The 24680-nt window shown below is 47.3% G+C and overlaps 5 protein-coding genes across 5 annotated transcripts; 3 read left to right on the top strand and 2 right to left on the bottom strand.

Annotated features, from left to right (window-relative positions):
• Nucleotides 1-527: 527 nt before the first annotated feature.
• CTRU02_201301 (lysophospholipase a) lies at nucleotides 528-1776 on the bottom strand (the record flags this gene model as incomplete). Its single annotated transcript, XM_036726332.1, has 4 exons — nucleotides 528-953; nucleotides 1003-1294; nucleotides 1352-1615; nucleotides 1673-1776. The coding sequence occupies 4 exons, from the start codon at nucleotides 1774-1776 to the stop codon at nucleotides 528-530; spliced, it is 1086 nt and encodes a 361-aa protein (XP_036582014.1).
• A 12092-nt stretch (nucleotides 1777-13868) lies between these two features.
• CTRU02_201302 (amidohydrolase family protein) lies at nucleotides 13869-15489 on the top strand (the record flags this gene model as incomplete). The annotated part of the gene is made up of 3 exons (XM_036726334.1): nucleotides 13869-14575; nucleotides 14627-14679; nucleotides 14732-15489. 3 exons carry the CDS (start codon nucleotides 13869-13871, stop codon nucleotides 15487-15489), a joined length of 1518 nt encoding a protein of 505 aa, XP_036582016.1.
• An 808-nt stretch (nucleotides 15490-16297) lies between these two features.
• CTRU02_201303 (DOPA 4,5-dioxygenase) lies at nucleotides 16298-17155 on the top strand (the record flags this gene model as incomplete). The annotated part of the gene is made up of 4 exons (XM_070203825.1): nucleotides 16298-16463; nucleotides 16525-16599; nucleotides 16696-16762; nucleotides 16897-17155. The coding sequence occupies 4 exons, from the start codon at nucleotides 16298-16300 to the stop codon at nucleotides 17153-17155; spliced, it is 567 nt and encodes a 188-aa protein (XP_070062407.1).
• Nucleotides 17156-19224: 2069 nt separating this feature from the next.
• Nucleotides 19225-19569, top strand: CTRU02_201304 (uncharacterized protein; the record flags this gene model as incomplete). The annotated part of the gene is made up of 1 exon (XM_036726336.1): nucleotides 19225-19569. The coding sequence occupies one exon, from the start codon at nucleotides 19225-19227 to the stop codon at nucleotides 19567-19569; it is 345 nt and encodes a 114-aa protein (XP_036582018.1).
• Nucleotides 19570-22439: 2870 nt separating this feature from the next.
• CTRU02_201305 (phosphotransferase enzyme family protein) lies at nucleotides 22440-23480 on the bottom strand (the record flags this gene model as incomplete). Its single annotated transcript, XM_036726337.1, has 1 exon — nucleotides 22440-23480. The coding sequence occupies one exon, from the start codon at nucleotides 23478-23480 to the stop codon at nucleotides 22440-22442; it is 1041 nt and encodes a 346-aa protein (XP_036582019.1).
• Between the last annotated feature and the right edge of the window lie 1200 nt (nucleotides 23481-24680).

Below are 24680 nucleotides of genomic sequence, written 5' to 3' on the forward strand. Positions count from 1 at the left end.
CTTTGCCGCCGGGCGTTATTGTTTGTGTGTGTGTGTGTGTGTGTTGAACTGGAAAAGCCCGACGAGAAAAATGAAGCGGAAGCTGGCGCAGAAGGTGAGGCTGATGATACTATGAGTTACGGCGTGAAACAGAGAATTTCATTGCGAATAACTAACGGTGTCTAATGATATGAGGCCATTTGATCTATTACTGTCCATGTTTCCTGACGTTTCAGAAAGAAAGGGCTTCCTTATAAGACTGCTTGGTGAGCGCTCCCCAACTTGATAAACCTCGTAGGCGTCGAAGCCCCATCTAGCTTTATCTCAACCGGGTCTAAGTGAGGGCTTGCGGTCATTGACAGAATGGAATTCTATACGCTCCTACAAATTTCGCAGCACAAGCCACCATGACACCCTTCCACTATCTATGCATGGCTGTCTATCTACCCGCTTGTTGACTTATCTCTACGTAATCGTGAAAGGTAGCCCGTCCCGGTAGGTGCGGTCGCGGTGCCGAAAAGTCCTCAATTCTATTCAATACCGACTACTCAACTCGCTGTCCCATTATCCCATCGGGTTCCCCAGGAGCCGTCAGGTCCATTTTTTCCGCCACATTGGCCACTCTTCTGTGATAAGAAACTATTCACCTTCGAACCAAGAAGCTGAGAAACAGTGAAGCTTATGTGGCCAGAGTTGTACCAGAAGTATTCACCGATTGGTTGGCATCCGTAAGCCTTGTAATTTGTGGCAATATCCCATGCATTATACTTGGGGCAGAAAGACGTGGTGTTAGTTATTCCAAAAGACGATGCGTGGTCAAAGACGTAATTTAGCCAACCGTAAGTGTCAAAGACGAAGGCGGTTGTGCCTGGATGTTGTTCCGTAAAGGCTCTCGCAGTCTGGTTAAGAATGCGGTTGTACGTCTGCAGCATACTCGTATCGGGCTTGCGCTTAGGGTCGATTTGAGAAGCAGGCTGTCTAACAGTTAATAATGGGAATAGCATCGAGCTCCAAGTGATATACCGTCTTGTCTAAAGGGGGCAAGTTCAGGAAGAGGTATGTGCGGAACCCAGCGGCATGAATAGTCTCCAGATGGGCGAACTCTTCCTTGACTATTTCAGTATACAGATCTTCAAAGCTGGTTAAGTTCTGCATAGGGAAATTGAAATTTGCTGTGTCGCTGATATCATTTATTCCGATAAAAGCTGCTACCAATGACGAGCCTGTGTCCGCATTTATGACGGACTTTCCGTAGGTGTCCCATTGCCAAATTTGCTTTTCAAAAGATAGTGTGTTGTTATGGTGCAGTGGAACGCTGTTAAGATGTTAGCTATTGCGACCGGAAAGCTGTTGTTGGGAATCCTCGACTTACAACTTTGTCGAGACGTCGGCACCACCGAAAGCGAAGTCCCACAACTGGATCTCACAGTCCCGCGGCAGACCCTCTTTGCAGCCTGTCAATTCCTCAATCCAATTAGTGCCCCCAGCTGAAGATGTGTTCTGACCAGGGATAATGCGGTCGGAGAGAAGCTGCTCTGGCGTGAAAGAGATGTTCAGCTGTGAACCGATGAAGTTGCAACCGACGCATCCTCCTAACGTTCCCTGAACAAATGTGTATGAATCCCCAAAGGCAAGTCTAGAACCCGATTCGTCTCAGTATATCCTCTTCAACAAGGCGATATGAGAAACTCACAGATAGCCGGTCTTTTGCCAGTCAAACGAGACTTTAGATCCGGTAGGCGAAGCAAGGATTGCCGTAGATGCGATTCCTAGGATAGTAGCTAAAGAAAGAGCCATCTTAGCGAATTGCTACAAAAGACACACAGTCAGTCAAAAAGTAATTGCGACAAAACAGTAACTAGGCCACGTCGACGTCATGTATCTGGCTGGGTTTTTATACGTATAGCGATGTGAGAGGTAACGTGCATCGCAGACGATCTTCAACGCTCCCTGAGGAATGGAAGCTAATCTCTGGAGGTTCACTCAGGCATCACTACCGCTATCCATATTAGCCATATGATTGATTGGTGCCTTTTGACTTTCGATTCGACATGACTCGCCGCCGTAGACGGGCCTCCTTGCACTAATTAGCGCTCAGCAGGCGGATATCTTCCTTCCACCATTCAGCGACAGCGTAGTCAGGTGGATTCAGCAGTACTTGTGACACTGTGGGGTCACTCTTGTCCTGTTATGTCCAAGGGGTCGTAACATTCCCATGCGTTTTGTAAACATCCTCTGTTGTAACCAACGAGTGAGCTAAAGCTGTATAGCAGGGCTTTATCTTTAATTACTAACGTCTAATAAGTCCGTCATAGGGGCTTTTAGCAGTATTGATGTGTTATGCACAGAAACGACGTCTCCTAATCGTCTTCCCTGGTGTGCCTCAGCTAGTAATAAGTAGGTATAAGTAGGTATAGATAGTCGAAATAATTCTATACAATGTATTGGCCGGCTATTCGGCAGCGTGTGCCGCATTATCCGGGATGTGGCTAGTTGTCGTTGATTTGTAATATATTCAAATTTCCCCAGCTGGTTTTCTAACCGTGTCAAATTCAAGTCATTTCAATGAGTTATGTTCTACTGCAACGTATGTGATTAGAGAGTAAGACAACACCGGGGAGTAGATGGAGGCAATACTTATGCCTCTGGTGATCAATTGTTAGAATACACAAACAATATAATACTAATGATTTGCACTCGGCTTGCTTAGCATTCTGCCGAGGTGGACAGCTCTCTTGTTTTTCCGACTCGTTTATCAATATTCTATACCCAGCTCGGAACTAACAATTGATGAGGTCATGGTCCGGCTTGGGGCTGGTCACTTGAGACAATAACTTCACCGACGAGGCCGACGCCAACTGGCTTCGAGGTTTGGATTCTTGCCCAATCGGACTACTGTCTTTGGTGGCTATGGCACGTACGGGCTAGTCCGTCCGGCACAAGACGAAACCTCCAGCGGCAAAGTCGGACTTCTAACGCTAACACAACAGGCTGTTATAATACTAGTTGCCTTCCTTCCGGTTTCCGTATATTATGTTATTTTTTAATAACCTCTTCGCCTCCGTGCGTGTTACGGCCCAACCAGTTAGTACCTGGCCGGCGTAGCTATATAGTGCAGAACAGGGGATAATGATGCTAGAGTCATCATTACCGAAGCTTTTGCTTTGTGCCACAGTTGGTTGCCCTGACCTGCTTGTAACAGCAGGGGGGGGGGAGGGTCAGCTATATACCGCCTCGGGTCTCTACATGATTTGAAAACAAGCTCATAATACACTAGTGAAATTCGGGGACTATGTCTTCTAGTCTATTTTATGCCTTCCGGTAAATGCCCTTAAGGGTTCCTACAAATGTGGTAATCGGTTAGGTTTATTACTAAGATGATTTCGTTACTAATATGCCATACTAACGTGGTCTCCATCTCTTCTCTCTCACGTGCGTCGACTAGATTAGCGCCATAGAATAGGGGTAAGGTCAGTAAGAGAGGTGACCATCAGGGATTACCCTGTTGCATGGCAGCTGATCGAACCGTATAATGCTGGTAGGCTTGGAGTGGTGGTCTGGTATGGTCGCCGACGTAAAGGCGTCAGGCCTTGAACCGCTTGAAAGTTGTTTGGCGTCGAATCTAAAGGCATTAGTCAGAGTGAGATGTATTCTGCGATTCTGAATGGAAAAGAATAACGGATAAAATGCCGCAGTAAAATCATATGACGAGATTTACAGACTATTATTATGGCGTGATTAAGAACGGAACGAGCGGATACAGATATGTAAAGTAGCTGAGTCGCACAAAGCGTTCCATCATATAGTGGTGAACGAGTAATTCCCGCGTTAGCCGGTCAAACCTCATCCACTCCGCACCATTTCCGAACGATTGCCTGAGTGTAAACTCTCTTTAGTGTCAAATTCTGCTAGGTTGACTTCCGTGCTCTATCTCCCATACCGATTGTATTCCCGGGGTATGATGGGGAACAGGGAGGGAAAGACATATACTACCGATATCTGAGAAATCCTTTCTTTCATGATGCGCTACAGCGAGGAACGCCCCTATGGCGTTAACGGTGTGTCTGGCAACCCCCATTTTTGATGACATGATAGGCCTAGGCTAACTGGCAGTGCTCGCTGGACGCTATCGCCCTTTCTTCGTGATAGCCAGAAACAGTTTCGCAATTAATTACTACATTTGCAAGTCTGGATTACGCTCAAAGCGGTTTATTGCTTTATCAAACCGGTGATGTCAGCTACGTAACTAGGGGGAAGAGAAGGGCCCCGTTTCACATCATGCTCTTCCAGCAGGAAGCATCCATTGAAACCTGCGATATATTAATTCATATGAATCAAGGACCGCTAAGCGAATTTAGTCATGGCTATGTCAGCTCGGAATATGAAGAAAGCCAGGCGACTACAGGCAATGAGTTTTGAGACCACACACACGTGTCAATGAGCTAGAAGCGGTGTAAAGACACCAAATGGTGTATCACAACCGAGTTCCAGGGTACAACATCAACAGCTAGAACATTTTGTTCTCTGACAATGAATAATAGATTCTGAAGCTTGTTTTGATCAGTGGTAGTGTGGAGCAAAAGTCTATGACAAATTGGGTATTTCTAGCCTTGGCCAAAAGAAGACCATCGGGCGCCCAAAAGAGATAAACTTCAGTGACTGGTCGAACATTATTAACTTTCAGTTCATCATGGTTTAATTGTCGAAGCTCTTCTGATTACCTTTCAAAAAGCCCATCGTTTGATGCTTGACGATAAGATTCTACCGGCTACTGCCCACACCGATCGTTCGGGTCATTAGAACATCCCTCATGAGTAGCCCATGTCGGGCATGAGCAGCTCCAACAGTCATGCCACTCGCAGCTTCCGTCAGGCTTGAAGCACTTGATACCGCCACCGCTGCACCAGTGCTTCTATAATTTTATAGAGTTAGATTATTCCTGCATTGATCGATCAACATTTCAGACAAGAATCTTACCCTGGCAAAGATTCTAGCGGGGGAAACATCGCTGAAGTCTTGAGGGGGAGCTCCTAAGATTGAAGTCGCGGAACAGAGGCATAAGAGTATGGTAGTAAGTGGGAACTGCATTTTATAACGCTTCTGGGCGTAAACCGCGAATGATTCCTTTAACGATGATGACCGAATAAACTGTTAAGCGTCTGGAAGCTTTTGAAGGCGCCGACCTTTACTTATATACCTGCCGCATATCTAGATTGTTACTGACGCGGCTGACAGCGGAACGCAAAGCGTCTGAAAACTTCATAGTGGGGCGTGGCTAATTCAAACAATCTATTACGCTTTAAGTTGAATACACTAGACTATGTATCTGTGTATGTCGCAGCTAGTTTTTCCCACTCGAGATACAGCTAGCTTATTGTTACGACCGGCGCATTTGGCTACTGTGCAGCGTAGATTCAGTGTAGAAAAAGGGTTCTTCGTCACCAAAGCTTTTGCTTTGAGCCACAGTTGGGTGTCCTGACCCGCAAGTAACACTCCTTTAGTATTGCTGGGAGTCGAATTAAGAGAAACAATCGAAGCGCCTGCGGAAGTCAGGTATAGCGATGGCACCGTAAGTCTGGTACAGTACCAAAACCGTTCTTCATGTCTGTTACGGCCGGTGCGATTGGTCACTGTGCGGTGTAGCTGTAAGTTATGACTCGCTTGTCGAAAAGCGGCCCGTTTTTCTTTTTCTTCCAAGGTCACGAAGAAAGCTGTAACAGGACAATACCCTGTCTACACCTAGGACCTAGATGGGATGATGTGTCGTCAAAACATTATGAGCAGCCTTGACAGCAGGGGCTTACAAGAGCGCAAGCCCTCACGGACCTTCTGGCGCAACGGTCTATTACAAGGATTTTCACTGTCAGCAGTGTCACGTCGCGGGAATGGCGCGTAGGATTCAGAACAGCGAAGACGGATCACACTCTGAGAAAACAGGTTTTATGATGGGGACTCTATATAGTTGCAACACCGTCACTCCGTACCGTATAAAGCCTCTGACAAGTAGCCTGTTACGAAGCAAACATCCTTCCGTAGTTTTGTGGGAAGATGCGATGCTCATTTTCCATGTGTGATGCAGTGCTGCTTGTGCATGGTATCTTTTCCAACGAGACTAAACGGTTTTGCGAGTTACTGTCTTCCTATCCTCTCTTCGGCTGGCATCTCACGGGCCAACCCATCTTGTAGCAAGTGAAATCTACTGTTTGCCCGTCATTCTGAACCCTCGAACGCCTACTAGCCCAGTTGTATGGATGGTTGTACGTGAACGTGAAGGTGTCGCGACACCCGGCCTGCATAGCATCGTCAATGCAGCAGGTCTGCCATTTGCCGTTCCAGAACCATGGTACTTTGAACTCCAAATTTATGTTAGCAGGATAGAACGACCGGTTTCGCCAGACCTTACCAGAAATAGGACCCTTTTCGTTTTTGGATAGATTTCCTAACGTGCGGGGGGAGATTGGTAAATTGGGCGGCGATTGGTCAACCAGTGCTTTAGGCGAGGAGATTTAGTTGAACCGAGTGGGTTTTGTTGTTATTTTATGGTTTGCTTAACTCGCGTGTTCTCAGAGTGCCGCTTCATTTAGTGACTTTCCGATTTTTTTATGCTATTGCCCCTGTTGATCAGCAGGTTTAGACTATGGTTCCCATTAATTCGTAAGGCGAAGCACAGCAAAAGTTTTCTTTTATCATTCCGTATGTAATGCCGTAGTCGACCCAGATATCACAACGGAAATCTTACATAAACTACTACATAAGTAATTAAAGAGTTCGCTCAGATCCTTGTTCAAGTGCGTCGGCGGAACGGCCATTATCCGTACAAATGTTCTTTCTCAGTCCGCAAGGGATACCGGAGCTTTCAGCGGCCAAAGTCCACCGCCGAAAATTGAAATACATTCCGTTATCGCTTGCTGTCCCTAAAGTGCTGGCCAATTTCCGTGCTATCCCGTCGTGGATGCTTTTCCCGATTTTTCTTCTAGGCTCGAATACCAATCACACCTCGGTGGATGACAAGTAAAGCCAAATCGTATATTTACCAACTTATGGGACGGCTCCCAGCGCCACAAACGGATGCGATCGCCCACACCATCTTCGAGCATCTGCTTTACGGGTTGCCCAGAAACCAAGAATTGTCATCGATGGGCGTTTGAATAAAACACATCGCGGCTGTTTCTAGCTTTCGCGAGGCATTTCAGGCGACCGGATGGGTTTCTTTCTCTTACCGCACGGCAACGATCCAAACCAACAGCATGTTATGACAGGTCATCTAGACCTCTCGAGACACTTGCTCGGTGTTCACACAAAATGCGCGCGTTCAGACCAGTAAAAAAGTAATAAGGCAGGATTCACGACTTAGTAATGTGCTCTCTGCATGAGAAGATGCAAATCATACCAAGCTTCGATCCCAGATGGCTGGATGAGAACTTCGCGCTGGGCAATCCACAGAGATCTTCTCACCTGACGATGCTGCGAGGTATCACTAATGCGTACGTAGCACTTTGGGATAAATTGGGCAAGACGTCCCGCCGAAGGAGTATCTCAAAACTCACGGTTCACGTAGAAAGGCAGCTTCACAATATTCCATGAATCAAATGCTAACTTTAGTCCAAGACTCCTGCTCAGGGGCATGAGCAAGATATCGCCTTACCCATGCCACAAGGAAATTACGTCAGCCTTTGAAGATTGACGGCTCCTAATATGCTGGCTTACGGGGACTCGTGCGTGGAAATTTTAAGTAAATCAAACCTCGTCTAAGCCTATACAGCATCATCTTAGGGTCCACCGACCCAAATCGCCCGGCTCATCGGCACATAGTCGCCAGAGCTAAAGAGTCGGTCTGGTGGGACACACTGTCATATGTCAAGAGCAGTCAGGAGTCAGGGCAGCAAGGATGGCAGAGGGTAAAGGGTGTGGCAAAGATGCCCACGCAACTACCCTTCCCCCCCCCCCCCCCCCCTTTTTTTTTTGGGCTGTCCACGCTCCCATGCTATCAATCTTACCGTCCTTGCATATCACCCAGTGAAATTGTAAGGATTATTTACGTCGAATTGATGAATCAACAGACTTACCGTTTACTACCACTTATGTGAGTAAATGTCCCAATTTACACCCGCTTTACCATAAGTAAAAAGAGACTTTGATTGGAAGGAATGATGGGCGCACGTCTTTGTTGAAGGAAACATTGACATGAGTCAGGTATACAGGCAAGTAATCAGAACATGGGATCTTCATAACTCTCAAACTGTCATTTTGCTGTAGCGAAAGTTCAGTGTTCTTTTTCGCTTGGCGGAAAGATGGGTTGACCTAGGCGGCGGCGCTACAGTTAAGGGGAGGTTCGCTTCAACGCTCTAACAACATTCTTAGACAAAGGAACCTCTCGAAAGTTTGAGCCCTACCCCTTACGCATACTGATTTGAAATCAGACAGACTTAAGAGGTGCTCTATTTCTAGTTCAAGTTCTTCTCAAAAAAGGCTAGGAAGGAAAAGCCATGGAAGATTGAAGATAGATTGAGTTCCAATGAGCGCCCTGCTCTCAGGCCCGCTATAATGCAAGTCAGGTAAGATGATCACTTTACAATACATAGATAACAGTTTCTGCACCAATGATAGATTGCCTCCTTTTTGTGGCTTGTCAAGTGCCTTGTCTTAGGCTATTTTATTATGCTATAGTTTACGATAGTGCGAATTATTAAATATCTTGAACACGTCTGTACGCAAGATGATTATAAAAGGCGTTAAAGTCTATGAAATATTTAGTTCTAAACTTTCTTTTTTAGCAATTTGTTTCCACCTTTTTAAACCTTAGTGCCGCCCAAATCTTCAGCCTTCTGCTGTCTCCCACGATGCAGGTTGATTTCCGACTTCCCATTATCTTTTCGTAAGTGACTCCCAAACTCTTGTGTCAAGGCAAAGCTGAGTCGTTCTGTAGTATCCTAGCCGCATCGGCTTTTGGAAACCCCCACAGGACGTGTACTTGTGAAGATCGGGTGGGGTATTTTAGGTATAATCATTGGAGGATCAACGACCAAAATACACAAACGGCGTGCAACGCCTATCGCAACTCCCCTGGCACTGGCTGGGATAAATGCTCCGACTGTGAGTATATCTAAATTTTGTTAATGATATTACCGCTAGATGAATTTTAACTAATATGTTAGGTGTTTACTCGAATGATTGGTGTCATTCTGCGAGTAACTCCATGGGAGGTGATCAGTGGTTGGCCGCCTGCAAAGCCGCAGGCAGCCAAGGTTCTGCTTGCAACTAAGTATCAAAAAGAGGGTAGAAGTAGAGTCTTCAGGATTGTTACGACCTAACTAGTTGGAAACTGGCTGGCGTAGCTATATTGTGTAGAACAGTAGATAATGATGCCGGAGTCATTACCGAAGCATTAGCTTTGTACCATAGTTGGTTGTCCTGACCTCTTTGTAGCAAAGATGTCTTTTCACAACATGCCTTGTGCCTAACGATAAGTTGACCCGGAGCTGCTACATGGTCTTCACCTGTTCTGAAACTTTCCTGAAACCCGCAAAAGAGATCTGCCTTTTTGTGATAGAATACTCGTCGTTGTATTTGTAGCGTACTATCAACACATGTGAATATTTGGCGGTTGGAGACAACACCATTGGTGTGAATAAGTAGAGTCTAGTGTCTTACTCGAATACTACAAATAGGGCTACATCACCAAGCCTGAGATGCTGCCGTGATGGCTTCATGGCAAAGTGCGCAACCTCGGCGCCACGTGACCCACTTATCGCCTGTGGAGTTAATTCCTAGCTGGATCGGCCGGAATTTCCCTCCTACGCTTCGTCTACAAAACATATGATGCCATAGTTAGGAGAAGACAAGCCACTCAATCTACTACTTTGAATACATGCCTACGTTCAGCACTCTACTTCACCATATATACTAAATAGCGTGTGGTTCGCGAATAGGCGATAACGTACTAATTCCTCTTCTTATTACTAATGCATAATCAACCAATTTAAAAAAAAAAAAAAAAGCTTGTGCAATCGATCCAACAAGGAAATGATTCAAAGTATTTTACTTAGTCCTTGCGACCTAATAGTGACGTCTCTCTTTGTTTCTTTCTTATTTAATCGATGCAACTACATCCAATCCTGTTTCAGTTTCTGATGGTTTCCGATAATAATGCTCCTACTGCGGTATGCCCCAGAGTAGAAGCCCTCAGCTCTATGAGACCCATATATCATTCAAGGCATCTGGGAAGACAATAACTAGTTTCAGCGACTTAGCTCTTCTGCTTACAAAGGGGCATAAACCACCCCCCTACCTCCCCCGAGTGAGCACCATGGTGGGTTGGTTTTGTTGCAGAGTATCGTCTCAAATCTATAAGAGTTAGATTCTTCCTAGGTACCGGATCATCGGCCAAAAACATTTTAACCTAACCTCCAAGAAGCTTGTCCTCAAGAGAGTTTGTGTCTTGCCTTCATTACTAGTGGATGCATTTTGGCCTGACTCATACATTGCTAACTAATGCGCTATTCTGATATACTGTACAACAACAGGCAGTAGCTTCTCGGTTACTATCTGCTGAGGGTTTTCCCCAATTCATTTGCCACCAGCCACTAGAGTTTGCAACAGGTCGTTGCATGAGTTAATCAATGACTCGTTTAAATCAGTCAACCCTGCTCCGTCAGGAAATAGTTCTTGATAGACGTAGTTTTTACAGGACATGAAATTAAGTTTTGCCTAGTTTTCTTAAAGACTGTTCTCGGCTAGTCAATTTTTGACAACAAGTTCGGAGCCGTACATCCGTGCCGATGCCGGCATGTCTCATTTCGATTATATCGGTCACCAAAGAACTCCGTGGATGTTGCCTGTCTTGCGGTATCTGGCCTTCTGTCCTCCGGCAACTCAGAAGCGGTGGGCTCCTCTACTGGGAACAGCCCTCTCGATGTATAAAAGCGTGGATAGCGTAGCAGAGGACTGTGTGCAATGTGTCTAGAATAACCTTACGTGATTCAAACAACAAGTAGTGAACGTCTATTGTGCGTTCCCCTGCAAGTAATGACAAGTCGCTCCCCTCTTTGGCTTTTTGTACTAACAGTGTACCAAAAGTGCATCTCATCAAGATCCTCCTTCTCTGGCCCATACTTCCTATTCATGGAAAGCACGGCTCACCCATACCACTCCGCTACGACGGCTACTGCAAAGTTAATGGTCAGGGGGTCAACTTCTGTAACGCAATGCAAAAAACAGCCGCTACCTCCTTCATACAGCAAAATTGCGCAGCCCAAGGAGGCCCGCAGAACATTCAAGTTACGTTTGGGCCTGCTCAGTTTGACAGCTCTTTTCTACACGCAGGCTATTTCGCGGCGGATTGCAACTGTGTTCATGGCGATACAACATCAGCTGTATATAGCACCAACGACTTCTTTGTACAGCAGAACAAGGGAGCAGCGGACAACTGCCCATCTTAGTTTAAATACCACATCGAAGTTCGAATAAGTCTATAGACTGCTTTCGTTGAAGCTATTCTGTAATCCTAGTCACCAATTTCTGGCGATAGGTTCAGATTTCATGATGACAGTCTCAGGTGAAACTGGATATTGGAGGAAGAAGGGGAGGGGGGTACTTATCAAGGTTACCATGATATCAGAAGGTTTAATTGCGGTATACGATTCCTTTGTGGCGTATAAACTTCACAACATCAAGCACTTGCTGGTTCTGATATCAAGCTCCTAGTTATTAGCAGTTGGGTCTTGTGACCTCATTTTGGCAATCCTTCTTGTCAGGTGCAGGCTATAGACATGCTTTTATTTTTCTTAATATTAAAAGCGTTTTCTTAATTATTTTATTATTCAAATAATGACTAACTTTATAAAAAGTAAAAAGTCCTAAATTATATTATATCTAGCCTTCTAAGACTTAATTTATATCTCTTTAATCTTTTCTGATAGTTTTAAAATAATTATTTAGCCACTTTTTTTTAATTCTTTTCTTAACTAAATCTAGAAGTATTTCTAAGAAGGTACCTAAATAAACTTATAACTTTATATCTATAGCCTTAATTAAGCTTTTTAACTAGTAAGAGATTTCTTATATTATAGAATAGTTAGATAATAAACTAAACCGACTTATTAGTTTATATGTTGGAATAACGATAATCACATGACCGTACGACAAGGCTGTCACAGGCAAAGGGGTGTATAGGTGGCATGACTAGCACCTGTAACACCTAAATGTCTGAGGAAGGGATCATGGTTTATTACCTGTCATGCACGACTCGTGTCTAGGTATGGACAGAGATATATCTGTTCGTACGGAAGGCAACATCTAGTTAGGAAAGGTAATCACGGAAAATAGAATCTTTGGTTCACCCTACATTTATGACAGTACGATCGTACAGAGAGCCCATTCAACATTATACGTTATAACGTATTGATTACTATATAGCTATATGCTATTTAATAGTTAGTAAATATAGTAGATATAGAAGCGCTAATTAGACAAGGTTGTTGGAGGCAGTGGTGGCCGCGTACTGGGCGATTTGGCCGAACAGCGAGGCCGAGCAGCGAGGGCGAGAACTCGCGAAGCTGGTCCTATTCCCTCTTTGCGTCTGCACCGTCCTCGAAATCAATCTTGCGGCTGGTCTTACCCTTGGTAATAAGCACCAGAAATGTCTCCAAGGAAAAAATATCAAAAATCTGAAAACTCTTGGCACTTTCACAAAGTTTCGATCTTACTTGATGGGGATGGATCCGTAACCTTCGCCCCCGCGGGCACCGCCTATTTAAAGGTTTATTTCAGGCGACTGACAGTAGAGAGTTGGGCCACTGGGCAACGAACAGTACTGGAGCCTTTCATGGAGTTTGGATCATGGGGCATCTCGTGCTTGGAGAAACTCATGTCTTGTCCATTGCAATAATCTCTATCTAGTTAAGAGATGAATTTTGGTGATTTTCTCACTCCAAAGCATAAGCCGGCCCGGGTTCCGTCGTGGGCCTATGAACTGCCGAAGTGGACCTACCGATCGGGTTCCATCACCATCCACGCTAATACTACGCTTTGCCCACTGGGTCATTATGATGTAGATTGTAGTCAGCCGAATGCGAGGAACCACCCTCAGTCAGCGCTGACGATAGTGGGGCACGCAAATATTTCACCCAAGAATACAAGACTGCCAAGGAAGAGGTGTAGAACCTATCCGAGCTCTCCGAAAGGTTTATAAACACAAAGATGAAAAAGGAACATCATGTGAGAGGAAAACAGAAGTACAAAAGTACTTTTGTGATCACTGATCATTAAGGAGCGAGTCCCACCTATAACTGAGGTTTTGTGCTGTCGTTAGCCAATAGACACATTCAAAACTCTTTTAAGCATTGTAGGTAACGAATCCCGACTCAAGGTTAGCTGCTCTAGCTGGCAAGCCCCACTGTTCAGCGACCAGCTTTGACTTTTTAACCACACTACCAAGATTGAGGCGGATACGATATCCAGCACCCACAAAAGATTTCCATGGGCTAGTGTAGTACTGTCTTCCAACTTTTCAATGACGACATCGTCAGCTCTTTCAGCTACTAGTCACGCGGATGAAAGAGCTCGGTTCCACTACATTTGACCAAGCTCACTCCACGATGAGCGGGGACTAGTGGTCTTTTGGTGACGAATCTCACCACACACCGAGTCCCCTTTTTATGGGTGATCCGGTATTCCAGGATTGGTTTGCTCGGATATCCACGCTTAGTGCCCACTGAATAGAGTGCCAAGTCAGATTGTTCATGTTCATAATACTCACCTCAGCATGGAACTAAGAAACACGATGTGACTCTAGGCATATATATAAACATGCGCGGTCGTCCTGGGCCAGATTCGAAGTCGGACAGTCAAGGGATTTCTTGCAGCAGCAATAGCAGCGACTTACACTCATTATGTATTCTTTGAATTTGGCTGCAGCCCTGACGGCCACCGTCGGCCTGGCTGGCGCATCGTCCATCCTCCTGCAGGGTGGCACTATCGTCGGATTTGACGCGCAGACAGACTCTCTTAATGTCATCCGCGACGGCTCCCTCCTTATTACGGATGATCGTATCTCGGCCATCTATACCGCCGAGGAGGCCCAGAGCCAGAACTTTTCCCGTAATGACACGCAAGTCGTCAACGCCACCAACAAAATCATCACCCCCGGCTTCATCGACACCCACCGTCACGGCTGGCAGACTGGTTTCAAGACCATCGCTTCCAACACGTCTCTAGCCGAGTATTTTACTCGTTATGGCGAGTATTCTGCTGCAGGCCTCCTCAGCCCCGAGGATGTCTACATCGGCCAGATTACCGGCCTCTACGAAGCTCTCAATGCGGGTGTTACCACGACCCTTGACCATGCCCACCACACATGGTCTAACGAGACGTCTGAAGCTGGTCTCAACGGTAGCATTGACAGCGGAGCAAGAGTCTTCTGGTCCTACGCCTTCCACAACGTAACCAACTACACCGTCTCTGAGCAGCTTGCAAACTTTAGAGATATCGCCACCAAGGCCAGCTTCCAGGGCTCTACCACCAGCCTTGGCATTGCCTGCGACTTCTTCGGACCCGACCCTGTCCTTGCTGATGTTAACGCTGTCATTGATCTTGCCAAGTGAGTTTTCCTGTTTGAATGATCAAAAAGATAGACACTTACCATTCACAGGGAGTTCAATGTCTCTGTCATCACGACTCACAGCCTTCAGGGACCGTGGGGCTGTAAGCAACTTCCTCTCCATATGAGGTGCATTTCCGCTAACCGCAGTCACAGTCACCAACAGTCCCGAGGACCTTCACGCCGTCGGAGCCCTGAACATGAGCATCCCCGTCGTCTTCTCCCACGCCTCCTTCCTTACCTACCGCGGCGCGTCCCTCCTGCGCTCTACCAACCAGCACATCTCCGTCACGCCCGAGTCTGAGATGCACTACGGTCACACGCACCCTCACAGCCATCTGATCCAGGACCAAGGCTCCCTGGGCGTCGACACCCACTTCACCTTCTCCACCGACATCCTCACCCAGGCTCGTCTCTGGCTCCAGAGCACCCGTCGCCAGCTTTACCAGCAGGTCTTGGATCACTGGAACGTCCCTACTTCCACCCCCATGACCGCCAACCAGGCCTTCCTCATGGCAACCCGCAACGGTGGTCTCGCGCTCCGCCGTCCCGACCTGGGCGTCATCGCCAAGGGCGCAAAGGCCGATGTTGTCGTCTGGGATGGCGACAGCCCTGCGCTGCTCGGCTGGGTTGACCCTGTTGCCGCCGTCATCCTCCACGCCAGCGTCGGCGACGTCGAGCACGTCATCGTCGATGGAAAGTTTGTCAAGAAGGACCGCAAGCTTGTTGCTCCCGACTATGCCGACGTCCGCAGCCGGTTCCTCAAGAGTGCGCGTAGCATCCAGCAGACTTGGAAGGAACTTCCTTATGAAGCCCTTGTTGGTTCTTTCAGCTCCGGGGCTCCTTATGAGGCGCCTTTTGAGGTTGATGTCTTGCGTGGTGAGGAGTCTGGCTACGGCACAATTTTTGTCTAATTGATAACTAGAAGCCGTTTTAGTTTAGACATATACGGCATAAAGTAATGTTTTAATCGAGTAAAACTGCTATTTCTCCAATGCTTGTTTGCCGTTATCTCGAAAGCTGTAATCACGGTGGATGATTCTCTTAATTAATTGATATCACAACAGCTTAATGATTTGTGAAAGACGGTAGATGTAGCATGGTATTACGCATGTTCGAAGACTGTGGAGGCGGGGTATCGTGCAACTCAATCGGCTCTGTTGAAATTGAGTGGTCAAACTCCTCCATAACTATGATACGAAATAAGTTTGAAACGGCCTCTAGAAGTGCGTACCATAAATCTCAATTCACAATATGTCTACTTAGGGTTTTCCAACCGAGCTGTCATACATCAGTTGCCATTTGGCTGTTTTGCTGGACTTTAACACTTACAGGGTGCTCTTTGGCTTTTGAACGCACTCTTGGCGCTTACTATAACCTGAGCGCAACATCCTCATTTAATCGAATTGGCCCAAGAATCAACCTGGCGCATTATAACGCAATTAGACTTAAAATCTATATCAAAGGTGCCAACGAACCCAGTTGAATGACTCGGATTCCGTCGGCTTTTAACCATTCCGGTCGTAGCCGAGGGCTACACTTTCCCCTACGCACGCAAAAGCCATTGAGATTGCGTGCTCTGTCAGCAGTTGCTCCGCACCCAACTTCAACGCTCAGTCTCAGAAACATTGAACCACAACCTCGCTGCAGATCACCACCCCACAAGGTCGCAACAAAAGGATATCCAATTGTCGGCGCCTGAGTTTTTATCTTCCCAGGAAAATGACCATGGTTACCCACTCAGCAGCTCCCCAGGAGGACTTGAAAACGGTTGTCGAGGCTCGGACCCGAGAGTGGCATTTCCACATCTACTTCCTTCTGCAGTCGCCCACCGAGACCGCCCGCGCGCTGGCTCTTCGCGATGCCATTCTGAGGCTACGACGCGATGGTAACTTACAATTCTAGGTCAATCGTAGTTGTGCCGTGTGTTCACTGACTTATGCTAATAGGCGCATTCGTCGCTGTGCCCTTGTACAGAGTCAACGAGTATCCTGTCGGCCCTCACCCGGCTGGGTCGTACGAGAGTGAGTTGCAACAAGTCAAAGAATTCTGCCCAGTGAAGCCATTACATGAGACATTTCTTCTACTCAAGCAAAGTCTGATTCACTTTCATCGTGTAGTTTGGGTCCCTGACTCCTCGTTCTCTGATGTCTTTTTCTACCTGGCTTCCAACCGAGGTAATCTGAGGTGAGTTACACCTCCTACAACGTATCCAATGAAGTTCCACCTCGCCGGCACATGTCTACGGACGTTATGGCTTTTCCGACTAGCGGGAAAGCCTGTGGCTGAAGTGAAGCGCCTCTTGTCTAACAACGCCTTAGTATCCTTGTGCATCCCCTGACTTCACAACAACGCCGAGACCATGAGTCCAGCAACGCATGGATGGGCACACCATGGCCTATTTATCTGGATGGTCTGCCACGCGACGGCGATATTCCGCTGCAGTACCCCGAACTGGGCCTCGGCTGGTCCACGTCGCCAGAGAAGGAGGTCTCACTGGAGGAGAGGCGCAGAAGGGGCGCAGAGGTTGAGGCTTTGTTAGCCAATGACCCGGAGGCTGCTCCAGCGCCCAAGGATTAAATGCAAGCACCTGTTTCACTGAAGCTTCCTCCAACACTGCGTGTCTTATCTGTTCGTCTCATTGCAGCCACTTTGTTTGTCAGAAGTGAATGAGGTCAGAAGAGCAACAGCACTAACAACTGGAAGACACAACTAGTTTCAATCTGCCGTTTGTTGAGTAGTGACGAACCTCGTCTCAGCCTAATGTAAAAGTACGAAGCATTGGATAATAATACAGACAATTTGAACCTTCGAATCCTCTAAAAACGAAGAAGTAGTGTCCGCCCTCACTTAACTGCACTAGCTACCTGGCTGTTGATCCTGCCACACTGGCGACCACTCTCAGGGCCAGTCTGCCCACTATAGTGTTACCGACGAGAGACCCGATGGTCCGCTGTATATCTTTGGACCCGGCCATCCCAGTTCTCGGCACAGATATCTGTTAGGGGCTACTAGATTAGGTTATCACTGACGAGCCCAAGCTTTGCATTCAGCAAAGTCTGTCAGATTAGCTACTTACTCTTTGGGCCAATAATTACATGGTTTAATATGACACTCCGGGGAACCTTGTTCTGTGCATTGGATTGGAGAATTGGAGCTTTTCGTGTTTATAATTAAACTGGTGCAGACAAATGTCTATTTAGGTTTTGGGGAATTGAACTCCATCGTATATCAAACTAGGGGTAATTTGGAGAACACCGACATGGGGAACTTTGGTGTTAGGCAACTGTCAAAGGTAGCATTATGAAAGTTCAAGCCTAGCTCCACCCAGCTCTGCGACGCCCGACTGACGTATGTTGATAAGGAGTCTACTTTTTACTAAGGTTGATTGTCTCCGGCGGCTCCGAACCGGCTTCATATTCATAAATGGAAATCAACGAGTATAACAGCGCTAGGGGCACTGCTCGGCGTATATTGCTCATTCTAGTTAATAGAGAAGAGTCTATCAGATTGTCTTTTCTTAAAGAATTAAAAATGCTGCCAAGTTAGTCTTGGATAGCAATCGCCCAAAAGTAACCATGAAGGTAGCTTACCTTGCTTAATGTCGCCTGAAGCCATCATCTAAGCAATAGAATAATTTTCTGCCTGTCTTTTTACCTCAAAAATATAAACTCAGCCCCTATCTTTCTAATATAATTGCATCGAGAGTATAGCTAAGTAAAGCCAAATAAGTTGTTTTGGCTTCCTGATGGACAATGAAATTGTCACATGAGTATTAAAGTTTCGGGGTTCTATAAGTTCCGAGTCGTCGGTTTGAGTTAGGTCAAGCATTGATATATTATATTTTTTGACCACCATAGTATTCAACCAGCACTGTTTTTGAACTTAGTACGGGACCTGTGATAGTCTATACACATCAACACACCCAATCTATACAAACCACCCAATTCAAGAGTAGGACTTACGGGAGGCGGATTGCTGGTCTGCAACCATCTGCCCTGGAACAAAGACAACGGTGTCTTTCGATGGATGCTATAATTCGGAGAGCCGGATAAAAAGTAAAAATAAAACGAACAAAAAGTCTTGCAAGCCGTCTTTTTTCAATCACTTACCTTCTAAAATGAGTGTCTAAAATGCCGATGATAATGTCTCTTGGAAGGTGCTACGAATTGCTTGATGTGACAACCTTTCACGCTCTGCCCCGAGCCTCCACATTAGTGGGCCTCCAGTGTCTTCAGGTCCCCTCGTGATAACTTCGCCTACACCCTGGCTCATTATTTGTCACTTTATCATTTCCTTATCACATTTGAGCCAGTAGCCTAGAAAGAATAACTCTCAGTTGCGAAAACTCGCTTTTTAACTGAGTTCCTTTGAACTTTGTTGACTAGTATGTCTACTAGAGCATGCTAGATTGAACAAGTGAAAGCTTGCCATCAATTCAAAGCTTTATACTAAGTGGTTTAGTACAAAGCTTTCGAACTACTCAAAAAAGGTTTTATCAAAACCTAGAGAGAGATTAAGTCACTCGACTTGAAAACTAGGTCAAGTGTAGGTATATAAAGATTACTATTCATCAACTTCTCGCTCCCAACATTCCTTAAGTCTATCACTACCAGTCTGTCGCTTCAGTCACTACACCAGCTTTAAAAATGCGTTACACCCCTCTCATTGTCGCTTCCCTTGCCTCGGCGGCGGTTGCCGACTTCACCTTTTACTGCTGCTCTATCAACGATCCCAAAGGGATCACAAGAGGTGATATTGACTGGGCCCTCACTGCTAAAAACGGCCGCATAGGCGAGTTGGGTATCGCAGGAGGCGCAAAGTATTCTTGGATCACTGGGTCATGCCGTGTTGGGAACAACCAGCAGCCTTGCGCTAGAGTCAGTACTTCGGCTAGAACAACGGAGCGTGGCGGAACTAAACTCAAGGGAGGGTACCTCGCCTGCGAAGACCCCTTGTACTTGAATAACGATGGCTGGCACTGCCCATTTTAAATCTGTCCCGGGACACAGCTGAGCTATCACTATCGCTTCAAATCAATGTAAGAGACTTCACAACCTGAAAATATCCTACTGATGCTAACACACATGTTAAAGTCTCACGCAAAAAGCTTGTATACCGGTGCTATCGACGCGTTAAATGAACCCGGTCATGGGAATTTGGTATGAAAACTGGTAGTACGCCGCATGCACTCTGTACGGAACAATTTTGTATACAATTACTGAGTAGCCGCCAACCGATTGTTAGTAGGCAAAATTCAAAGAATAGCCTCTGTTCTTACACAGATCAAATGAGTGCAAGACAAGTCGGAGCTGAAGTATGATTAAAGTAGGCAGCTTTAGCGGAACTACCGGAGCGCCTGTAACTTCCTCCAGGCTGCGAGACCTTACTTCCTGAATCCGCAGTCAAGCGAAGTTGACCAGCGTAGTCAACGAGGCCTGCACAGTTACAGCCAGCTTGGGTGACGGTAGGTTCTGCTAATAAAAGCTAAGGTAGAGAGACTAACAAGAGCGCAGGTCGTTGGCATAAGGGGTACTCTCAGATCTAGGGTCAGGGTAAGATGATCAGTCTCATACTAGGTAACAAAATAACAATTGATATCATACTACTATGATACTTAAGCTAGAAGTAACTCGGAGACAATCAAAAAGTTGAATGCTAAGAGGCTATAGAAAGCCCTCGAATCCTAGACTCGAGTCCTAATTTATGTACAAGCCCCGTTTCCCTGGCTGTCCTATCATGTTGCTTAGTTCAGAAGCCAAAAAAAAGTCTGTCATCGACTTCATCGACTCTTTCCTGATTGGTTAGTCTCGAGAGTCCCCATAGTCGTCCATCGACTCTGTCAACTACATCCTGATTGGTTCTTTGTAGCGTGACTTGTTCCCAGTTCGTCCAAGCCGATGTGACTCTCCCATTCTCGTGTCTTGTTGCAAATGTCCTGTGGCCTCCAGGTGCCCCTGTGGTTGTTCCTGAGGGTCGTCGCCTCCATTCTACTTGTTCTCTTATCTAACCCTTTCCAGGACGTGTTGGATACGGGTCTCAGAGATGCACACTATCCCTTCGAAAACCATCGTGCATATTTTGCTTTGCCGTTGCGGCGTGGGGCACGATAACGGCCACATCCCACGGCATGGCGTGTATGTGGGAGTGGACATGACCATCACGATCGAGATGTCAAAAGTCGGTAATTCAGTCAGCCTTAAATTGGTTCGCATTTACCCTTTTCCTTCTAGCCTTGAACTAGCTTGTGATGACCGGAATCCGGGATAACCTTGGTATCCTGCATGCAATAGTCAAGCTATATCAACCCTACTTTGGGGGTCATTCGTAACGTGACCTAGCCAGCCACAAGCACAAAACAGAAAGGAGAGTCTCAGAAAGATCGTCCGAGGCGTAGCCGTTTTGAACGCCCCAAGTCTACCGAGCAAGCCTTGACGCAACTTGCACCACATCGTCAGTTTCGTTGAGCAGGCACGGAAAGGAGTTGAACTTTGTTTGTTCTGAATCAAGAGCAGGTCCAGAACGCATTCCTCTCTCTCTGAAAAGTGTCGCGGGGAACACGTGCCGGTCTCGGACATGCGGCCAGGATGCATATTTCCAAAGTAGACGACATACATTATTACCCTGCGTTAAATCCACAGCTTGACCAAGACATTTCTCGAGAATGCAACATCGCAGAAATCAAATTAGGAAGTGCTTTTCGACGGACGAAATGCCACGGAACGGTCCGGGTGGGTTACAACCATTCGGAAGCTTAGCTTTAGTTGACGCTATTCACGCATAGCATAGAATGCAGAGGCAACCCAGTCTAAACAAGACTAGAGAAGAAAGAAAGAAAAAAGTAAAAATTTCGGATACATCAATCCCACGCTCTCCCATTCTTTACAATCAAGACAGGTTTAGCTACCCTCCTTAAAAACCTCAGACATCCCACTTCCAACGGCCGCCCTAGGCCTATAACGGACCTCGTCGCCCTAGAGTCTCACTCGGGATTGCCACGAACTAGGCAATAGTAGTCCGCGACTGCAGAAAATCAGCAACACCATGGCCTGCCGGGGGCGACAAGGTTCGCGCAATCAGTCGATAAACTGCCGACCTTTTTTTTTTCGGGGAGGATAGTTCATGGCGGGGCGGATGACAAGGATCCCTTGGGATACAAGGAAAGAGTCCAGAACTCCATATAGTGAAACCCGCATCTCCCTTAGCTGGAGCTTGGCCCGGTGGCGAATTACGTTAGGCCCGCTGGGATTTCTGCGAGTTTCACTTTCCCTTTGGGGCATATGTTTATTCGACCTTTTTTTCCTCACGGCCGTTATGAAATGGGCACCGGATTTGGATTTCCTGGTCCAAGTGGCCATGCGGGCTTGTTGGGGTTTGGGAAAGAGATCGGCCCAATGATGATGGTGCTGGGCTTGGAAATGTGGTATGGGGATGTCTGAGTATGGCGCTTCTTGTTGAGTGGTGCTGATTTGTGCTGTTGCAATAGGTTGTAAGTGATGGGAGTGTTCTTTGAGAGAATCTGATTTGACTCCGAGGTCAGATGGCGTGATAACACCTCTGCAGTTGACTTGACTTTTCTGGAAGCTCTTCAAGAGACGTCTTACTTTGGAAATTGAAAGATTTCAAGTTGGTTGTTAGAATCATGTTAAACAGTGAAATGCAGCTTGAATGTCCCAACTTTAGACTTTAGACATGCACAAAAGAGACGCGCGCGTTGAGAGTACTTTGTGTAACTGTACTAACTAACTCAGAAAATCACCGCTTGGCCTCTATGAATGTTTTAATAATATTGTACATGCGGGGGGGAGGTTTTTATCACAACTCCCCAAACGAGTGTATGCCTCCCTTGTACCCAGCGAAAATGTCACATCTGCTTCCGCCAAAAATCCACCACCTCGTCCAACTCGGGCCGGTCGTTCGGGTCCCTCTCGATGCACCGCATGACCATCACCTTCCACTTCCTCGGGATGTCCTTGGACGCCGCCGTCCACACCGTCGGGTCGGCGGACTGCTCGACTTGCTCTAGCAGCATCCACATCGTCCGACCCAGGCTAAAGACCTCGGCCAACTCCGCCGCGCGCGGGCACGTACGCTTCCATTCCGGGAACACGTTCCAGTCGGGGAACCCCCACTTCTGGTTCTTGCGCGGGGCGCCGACGTGAGGCGTGTAGATGATCCTGCGCCTGCCCGGCTTGCTGAACACCGTGGAAGACTCTTCGGCCTCCTGATCGATGGTGACCTCGGGCGGGTGCGTGAACATTGACACGCCGCTCTGTTCCCAGTCGACGAGTCTCAGGTTGTCTTCGTCGTCGACGACTATGTTGCCGGGTTTCAAATCCATGTGGTAGCTTTTGCCGACCCGATGGGTGTGTAGAATTGCGAGAGCCATCTGGTAACACCACTTGGCCTTTAGAGCGAGGGGCAGGCGCGCTCCCTTGTGGTTGGCGCGCATGACCTGTTCGTCCACAGAGTCCTTTGACATGACGGGCTGCATGAAGCCGCAGATGTGGTCCTTTTCGTCGTGGTCTTGGACTACGACGAGGATCTTGGGGCGGGGCATGATGTTTGGGTGCGGCGGCACGGTGCAGAGGATGCGGATCTCGTGGAGGAGCGTCTTTTCTTGGTGTTCTCTAAAATCCCGGCCGTCCTTCTTGTACCGCTCATAGTCGATGCCTTTGAAGACGAAGCGTGAGGGGCCACTGGGGAGGTCGAACGACGACTTCAGGCTGACGATTCTAGCGCCAGTCTTGCCGGGAAGGTTACGGACGCTCTCGAGGTCGGAGAAGTTGACGAGTTTGAAACTCGCGGAAGAGCCGGCACTGCTGAGAGCTGACAGGAAAGTAATGTAGGGGGTGAGCTGGCGGACGTAGTCCTCCCTAATAGGGGACTTGGTAGTCATAGCCATGGTGAGTCTTGTAGGTCGCTGTGCTGCTGTGTTGAGTTTCATTGGATCTTATTGTTCAGGGTTGTCAATGTTCTTATGGTTTTCTTATGTTGTTTGGCGTCGAGGGGAGATTGTTCCTGGTCGTTAGCGATCGCCAGCTTCTCAAATAGTCCTTCTGGAATGGTTGATGTGTGGTTCACTGTGTTGAGAGGTCTGGGTCAGAAGAGTGAGTTAGTGACCACCCCCCGGATGTAAGAGTCCGACAGTGAACCACCTGCTTTGTTCTGGCAAGCAGCGGTAGTGATTGGCGTCAGCTTTGACTGGGAACAGTGGGTGTCTCCATCACATCTGATGGGATCATGGTTCAAGAGATTCTCAAGATTCTTTTTCCTCTCAATGGACTGATTTATTTTTTTTGGACAGGCAAGGTGCAGGTTTGGGATAGGTCAGCGAATGCCTGGAGGATAATTAACCAGGTGTGCGGGACTTGGGTCATTGTATGCATCTGATAGTTGACATGATGGGATTCTGGGGTTCAGGGGTGCCGGTGAGTAACCCCCTTCCCACCGAGTGAGACCAGACCTTCGCGAAGAAGTCCTAAGACGGTCTTTGGTATAATCAAACCACCCCCAAATTGCTCGGGCCCTCTTCCCTCTCCCCCCTCTTTGGCTGTGATTGTCGTCGTCGACTGTCTCACCTCGCGCCTTCTCCGACCATAGGACCGAGTTCCCCCAGAAGTGAGGCGGGCGTAAGATGATATCACGGACGCCATCATCACTTGAAAATCGACCGAATCCGTTCATGGACAGGATGCATGACACTAGGCGGGTGATGATTGGTGGCATGGCGGGGGTGCTCCTGGCAAGGCGCGTCGTCTCGTCCCGTCAGTCACATTCGATAACTGACAGATGCGGGAGCTACGGCCCTTAGCGGGATCATGATCTATGGGTTTGCTTGGATCCTGAGCCCGTTGGCAGAGACGAGGAGTGTTAGTGTGTGTGTGAGTGTGTGCGTCGAAGGGTCGAAAGAGGGTAAGGGTGACATGCAGGCTGAGATCGGGATTAATGCTGTCGATAGGCTCGTCCATCCCCGGACGAGCTTAGCCGTGGTCGTCTACAAGTCACATCTCGTCCCATTTCATGGCATTTGGCGAAGATGTGACGTAAGACACGACAATGAGACAACAGGGCCGCTATAGGCGATAGATGTCTATCCCGGAGA

Source organism: Colletotrichum truncatum, assembly GCF_014235925.2.
Source record: "Colletotrichum truncatum strain CMES1059 chromosome Unknown Contig_0001, whole genome shotgun sequence".
Lineage (NCBI taxonomy): Eukaryota > Fungi > Ascomycota > Sordariomycetes > Glomerellales > Glomerellaceae > Colletotrichum > Colletotrichum truncatum.